At 54.5% G+C, this 7,004-nt stretch overlaps 1 protein-coding gene across 13 annotated transcripts in view; it reads left to right on the top strand.

Annotated features, from left to right (window-relative positions):
- Cacna1g (calcium voltage-gated channel subunit alpha1 G) overlaps positions 1–7,004 on the top strand; it is a 63,280-nt gene that overhangs the window by 11,117 nt on the left and 45,159 nt on the right. For all 13 annotated transcript variants that reach the window (XM_055620205.1, XM_055620200.1, XM_055620201.1 and 10 more), the window contains exons 6-9: positions 560–860; positions 1,023–1,115; positions 3,178–3,961; positions 5,746–6,134. In XM_055620205.1, coding sequence (XP_055476180.1) covers positions 560–860; positions 1,023–1,115; positions 3,178–3,961; positions 5,746–6,134 — 1,567 coding nt within the window. The remainder of the gene's footprint in view (positions 1–559; positions 861–1,022; positions 1,116–3,177; positions 3,962–5,745; positions 6,135–7,004) is intronic.

Below are 7,004 nucleotides of genomic sequence, written 5' to 3'. Positions count from 1 at the left end.
GAAGGAAGGAAGGAAGGAAGGAAGGAAGGAAGGAAGGAAGGAAGGAAAGGCTCCTTGAGAGCTAGAGATATAGCTCAATTGGTAGAGTGCTTACCTAGTTTACATGTGCACGTATGCTCAAAGCCCTGAGTTTGATCCCCAGCACCATATAAACTGGGCGCTGTGGTGACGACCTTTGATCGCAGCACTCAGGAGGCAGAGACAGCGGGATCAGCAATTCACAGGCATTCTGCTACTCGGAGTTCAAGGCCAGGCTGGAATACACGAGACTACTTGACCAAGAAGGGTGGGGGTGGGGGGAGAAAGAAACCCCTCCTGTGATTCTGACTAGCAACAAAGTTGGAAAACCACTTCTCTGGAATTGTGGACCTCTGGACTCAGGAGTTTCTGAGCAAGCCCTCACATCCCTCCAGAGCTCTCATTCCTACCCACAAACCCCTGCTCTGCCCAATCCCCTCTCCCACATTAGGTCTGGCCCACGCCAGCTCTTTTCTTCCTTGGTTTTTCGGTGGAGAATCCTACACCCCAGCCTCATCTCTGTCTCGCCCTCACCCTGCAGCCCCCTGAGTGTGGACCTGGAGCCTTACTATCAGACAGAGAATGAAGATGAAAGTCCCTTCATCTGCTCCCAGCCTCGGGAGAATGGCATGCGCTCCTGCAGGAGCGTGCCCACGCTGCGTGGGGAAGGTGGCGGCGGCCCGCCCTGCGGCCTGGACTACGAGGCCTATAACAGTTCCAGCAATACCACCTGTGTCAACTGGAACCAGTACTACACCAACTGCTCTGCAGGCGAGCACAACCCCTTCAAAGGCGCCATCAACTTCGACAACATCGGCTATGCCTGGATCGCCATCTTCCAGGTGGGGCCTCACGGGCCCTGGGATGTTGCCCAGAATAGTCCTGGGACCCAGCACAATCTGGGAGTGCTCATCTTCGGGGTTAGGGTGGTGGCTAGGGCCTTGGCGGGGAAGAGGGGAGGAGGCCCAGCCATAGTCAGCTCTCTGCCTCTCTCGCCTCCTCAGGTCATCACACTGGAGGGCTGGGTCGACATCATGTACTTTGTGATGGATGCTCATTCCTTCTACAACTTCATCTACTTCATTCTCCTCATCATCGTGAGTGTCTCCTCTGGCCCTCATGGGGATGGGAGACCGTGGGGACACAGTGGATAGAGGGGAAGTTCTTAGCTCTCAAGTCCTGTAGGGGTGGCGGCATCTGCCATGTCATGGGAAGGCTACCAGGTGAGTTAGGAGAAATCCAAGATCAAGGCCAGACTCTACCTTTTTGCAAGTCATCGTCTTTGAGGACCCTTTCTGCTATAGGCTTTGACTTTTCACTCATAAGGTAGAGGAGGGTTCTTGATCCACACTGCTACCATTGCCTTCCTTAGGGGTGTTCAGAAATGGCCGAGTATGGCTCTAGGGGAGCATTGCTGGCGTTCTGTTGGAAAAGAAGATGTTAAAGCGTCCTGAAATGTTTGCAGGCAAAGCATTATGCACCCCAAATTCCAGTCAGTATTAAGAAATACTCTGACATTTCCTATTCCTCCCAGCTCTGAAATCCCAAGGCTTTAATGAAGGCAGAAGACAGGCCAAAGCAGCATCATTCAATCATTTTAATCACTACCAGTCATTGTGGATGCTTTCATGACTACCATTTACGGCTGATATTTATTGAGCACTTATTGTGTGCCAGCCTCTGCTCTCTGCACTTCCCGAGGGCTGGGCATTCTGTACTCCCCACGATCTTCTTGCCACCTTTGTTTTTCAAGCAAGGAAAATCACTTCCCCTCATTTATCTGCTCCCACCATGCGCCTTGTCTAGGCTGTGGGTCAGTCTTGCCAGGGAGGGCTGTCTATGCTGATGTGGCTATTCTTCCTCATACAAGCCTGTGAGGTGACCACCTCAAGGACAGTTGGTAGCCTCTGGCTTCTAAGGGAGAACTCAGAGCTCTGGAGGGTTGGCTACTGGTCCAGGATCATGAAGGAAGTTAGGGCCATAGCTGAGATGTCAGCTCCAGGGTTACCAACTCCAAATTCAGCCTTCCATTCTTCCATGTCACCGAGAGGCCAGTGCAGAGCCATGTGGAGGGTCAGATAGCGAGAGAACGAGATTAAGATCATTCAAGACCTGGGACAAACTTCAGAGAGGTGAGAACAGAATGAGGCTACTTCTGGGGAGAGAGACAGTGTGTGTAGGCTCTGAGAAAGGGCCATTCCCTAGGCTACCGTAACTTCTTTTCTCAGTGTGAAAGAATGACTGGGCATGGGGCAAAGCTAGCCTGAGCACCATCCCTGACCATTACCCCAGAGTGAGGCAGGTACTTTCAGCCAAGTGGCTCATCTAATAAATTGTTGCTGTCCTCACTCCTCACACTTGCTTGGGTGGGGGGAGGGGTAGACAGGGACATCAGGGGCCTAGTTTCCACCCTCCCACACACCTCCTGAAAATTCTTCCCAAACAGCTCTCTGGAATCACATTAGTGAAGCTAATTATCATAATTACTAGGACATGAGCTAGAGGGGGAAAGAAGTCCTCTTTGTCATCACAAATATTTATTTCCATCTTTCAGGCTTGCTGTCTAAACAGTAGGTCACCCAGGGTCCTGGAGAAACTGAGGCATGGAGATGGGGAATGACAGTTTTATTAGTCATTTTCAGATGGGGATATTGACATCCAAGTTCACGAAGCAAGAATTGAAACAAGTGGGAGAATTATAAGTAACTCTCAAAGGGCTAATCCAAGTCAAAGGTTCCATGTCCCCAGTTTTGCGTTCACTTCTACAGCATTCTCTCCCAATAGAAACTGGGGAGATGCCTCAGAGTCGCCATTCGTACAAATTCAAAGGCAGGAGATATCTCCAAAGTATGCTATCACCAGCGATAACGACACCCTGACCTCCCACAGGGCTCTGTTTCAGTCTTACTCAACTTGGCCTGTATTAGCTGAGTGATCTTGGGCGAATTTCTTGACCTCCCTGAGCATCGGCTTCTTCACTGCTCAGACGGAGAGTACCAAAGTGCCTGCTCCCAGTATTATCATGGCAGTAAAATAGGATAAGGCCCAGATTGTTGTAAAACCCACGCCTGGGCCACAAGGACTCCATTGATGGCGGCAGCTGGTGTCAGGATTCGCTTTTCTTCAGGACATCTCCTCTTTCTGTCCCCACCCATGCAGGTGGGCTCCTTCTTCATGATCAACCTGTGCCTGGTGGTGATCGCCACACAGTTCTCAGAGACCAAGCAGCGGGAAAGCCAGCTGATGCGGGAGCAGCGTGTACGGTTCCTGTCCAATGCCAGCACCCTGGCAAGCTTCTCCGAGCCGGGCAGCTGCTACGAGGAGCTGCTCAAGTACCTGGTGTACATCCTCCGCAAGGGAGCCCGGAGGCTGGCCCAGGTCTCTAGGGCTGTAGGTGTGCGGGCTGGGTTGCTCACCAGCCCAGTGGCCCATGGCGGGCAGGAGCCCCAGCCCAGTGGCAGCTGCTCCCGCTCACACCGTCGTCTGTCTGTCCACCACCTGGTACATCACCATCACCATCATCACCACCACTACCACCTGGGTAATGGGACGCTCAGAGTTCCCCGGGCCAGCCCAGAGATCCAGGACAGGGGTGCTAATGGGTCTCGCCGGCTCATGCTGCCACCTTCCTCTACACCCACTCCCTCTGGGGGACCCCGGAGGGGTGCGGAGTCTGTACACAGCTTCTACCATGCCGACTGCCACTTGGAGCCAGTCCGTTGCCAGGCGCCCCCTCCCAGGTCCCCATCGGAGGCATCTGGCAGGACTGTGGGTAGTGGCAAGGTATACCCCACTGTGCATACCAGCCCTCCACCAGAGATGCTGAAGGATAAGGCATTAGTGGAGGTGGCTCCCAGCCCTGGGCCCCCCACTCTCACCAGCCTCAACATCCCACCTGGGCCCTTCAGCTCCATGCACAAGCTACTGGAGACACAGAGCACGGGTGAGAGCGTGGGTGGGTGTGCTGGGACCCGCAGTTGGAGGCCGGGTGGTAATTTAGAAGAGGAGGGGTCTGGAGGCTGAGGCCCCAGGGTCCAGTTCCCAGGTTCTTAACACTGTCTCTTGTAGCCCTGGCACCTTCTTTCAACCAGTCCCGTGACCTCTTTTGAGCCCTGACTGTCTCATTTGTTCAAGTGGGAATTGTGATTGTTGTATGTAGGAATAATGAGAGCGGGCACACAAGGGCACCTGCCATGTGCTGCGCTCCTCTATGCCTTTGGCCATAACATCTAACTACTGCTGCCCGATGGAGTTGCCTGTCACAGGCTTTGCAGGCAAGATCTGCTTGAGCCCTCTGGACAGGTTGGTGATAAGCTTGCGTGCCCCCTTGCCGTGCGCATAAGGAGAAAGGTGGCTAGGAGTGTTTGGTGAGTGTGACCTCAAGAGCATCCGACTCTGCGACCCACTCTGTGTCCCTCGTCTCGAGGCTCAGCGGGGAAAATGGTGTGTGACTGTGGCAGTCTGGTGCCACCAGGTGACTGCTGTAAACGGAGAGACCCGGGGGGCGCTGAGAGCTGCCAGCCTGTGAGTGGAGCATAGGGTAACCTGGGGGAGTGTGATTCTTGCCACATGTGGGTGGGCGGGCTACCCATGCAGACGCAGCCCAGGGCCCGTGTTTCAGGGGAGGATGTGGTGGCAGAAGGCATCACGTAAGAGAGATGCCCCCTGGGACCAGAGAGTGTCACCTCGGAACACAAAGTGAAAGGTTCTTTTTTGCTAGCTCTCCCACTGCCCTGCAGTGGGTCGTGAGGCAGTCACGTCTCACACGCAGGCTTCCGCTTCCCATTGGATAGTAGGTGGGCCTGAGGTCACCACTACCGTGAGAGCTCACTGATGCCCTGTGCTAGACAGATGCGTTTCAGAGGGGGACGTGTCAAGGGGTCAGGTCTTGAGCCAAGGACCTCCTCACACTTGCATTACCTGGGTGGTCTCTGAGGTGTCATTCCTTTCTTATATTCTCTGACCCAAACAGGATTTTAGATAGACAGGGACGTTTTGGGACACGTCCTGTGTGTATTCAGACTATACCTGGTATATACGAATGTGTGCATGAAGGAAAGGGGAGTTCCGTGTGTGTGTGTGTGTGTGTGTGTGTGTGTGTGTGTGTGTGTGTGTGTATGAGGGTACAAGTGTCTGATTTACATGCGTTGGGTGTGGCATTCCTTCCTGGTGTAAGCCTAGGCACATATGTGCGTGGGCTCTGGTACGTAAACACTGGATGGCACGAATGTGTTTGGGTACACCTTTTTGGTGTGTATGTGTATTGTGGTGGACAAATAGCTTGTGCTCACTCTGCTTGTGCACAGTATGTGCACGTAGCGTGTGTGTCTGTGTGTCTGGTGTGTGCGGTGAGAAGTGTACATGCGTGGGTGGGACCCAGAGATCCCCTGGGAAATGCTACTCAGCACTGTGTGGGTGCAGGCCTAGTCTGCAGGGGAGATGAGATGGTCCAGGTTCCCGGTAGAAAGCTCCTGAGGCATGGGAGCCGCACAGGACCATGAAGGACATAGCGGCTACCTCTCTACCTCAATCTTCGGATCCTCAGGAGTGACCTTCGATAGGATGCTGTTGACACTGAGATGGTTTGCTATTCCGGAGCACCCCGTTCACCTCACACACCCCTCACTGGAACCCCAGACTCCCTGCTGCAGGGTCTACACCCTTCCAAGGACAGGAGAGCTCCCTGCGAGCGCCCTGAGCCTCTAATTCCCTACTGTTTTGTTCCAGGAGCCTGCCATAGCTCCTGCAAGATCTCCAGCCCTTGCTCCAAGGCAGACAGTGGAGCCTGTGGGCCGGACGGCTGCCCCTACTGTGCCAGGACGGGAGCAGGGGAGCCAGAGCTTGCTGACCATGACTTGCCTGACTCAGACAGCGAGGCTGTGTATGAGTTCACACAGGACGCTCAGCACAGCGACCTCCGGGACCCCCACAGCCGGCAGCACCGGAGGCAGCGACGGAGCCTCGCCCCGGATGCAGAACCCAGTCCCGTGCTGGCCTTCTGGAGGCTGATCTGTGACACGTTCCGGAAGATCGTAGATAGCAAATACTTTGGCCGGGGAATCATGATCGCCATCCTGGTCAATACTCTCAGCATGGGCATCGAGTACCACGAGCAGGTAAGGGATGCAGCCAGGCTGCCCCGGGACAACTGCGTCTTCCCTAGGGTTGGTTCTTCTCTGTGTCGGCATGGCTGGGAGAAGGGGAGAGAGAGATGGAGCGATGGGTGGGGTCTCTGGAGGGTGAGCACCATGAATGGGCGTTACACATGCTCTCTGAAGGGGGAGGGGAAGGCTTCTCAGAAGAGGGAGGGTTTTTTTTGTGTGTGTGTGTGAATGAGTGATGGGCACACCCGGCAACAAGCCACCAGACTTGGGCCTTTGGAGAAGGCAAGGCAGGCAGGGGATGTGTAATCTCAGTAAATAGAGGGTGACTGACAAGCAGGAGGACCACGCAGGTAGCAGCGAGGGGTTGGCGGTGTTGAGTGTTGGCGGTGTTGAGTGGCCGAGGCAGTTTCGGCTTGACCTCAGGTCAGAGCCCTTGCTTTGAACCAGGGTGGCTCTGGGTATGTAAGAGTGCCCAGAATGGCCAGGCAGCCTGAGTTCCCTGTAAGTTGGAGGAGCTGCTCCAGCAGCTGGGTGTTTAGTCAGGAGTAGAGGAGGCTCAGCAGGGATGGTGAGCTGTCTTCAAATATTTGGAGGGCTGTCATGTGGAAGAGGGGGAGCTTGTTCTGTGGGTCGACGGCTGCCAGCTACAAGATCTGGGCTGAAGAGAGGAAGCTATCTCCGAGCTATGCAGATGGAATGTGTGGCCAAGTTTGTGGGGGGAAGGGACCCCACTGGCCTGCACACTTATGCTGGGCTGTCTGAATAGGCTGGCCGGTAGTGCTGTGTGTAGGTCCTTCTGTGCTTCTGTCTCTTACTCTTTTTTTTTTTTTTTTTTTTTTGGGTGGGGGAGCTCTTGCCACCTAGCCACCAGAACCTTACCCT

This window comes from Psammomys obesus, unplaced genomic scaffold (assembly GCF_907164565.1).
Source record: "Psammomys obesus unplaced genomic scaffold, mPsaObe1.curated_primary_1811, whole genome shotgun sequence".
Lineage (NCBI taxonomy): Eukaryota > Metazoa > Chordata > Mammalia > Rodentia > Muridae > Psammomys > Psammomys obesus.
This window is presented reverse-complemented; position numbering and strand designations above follow the sequence as displayed.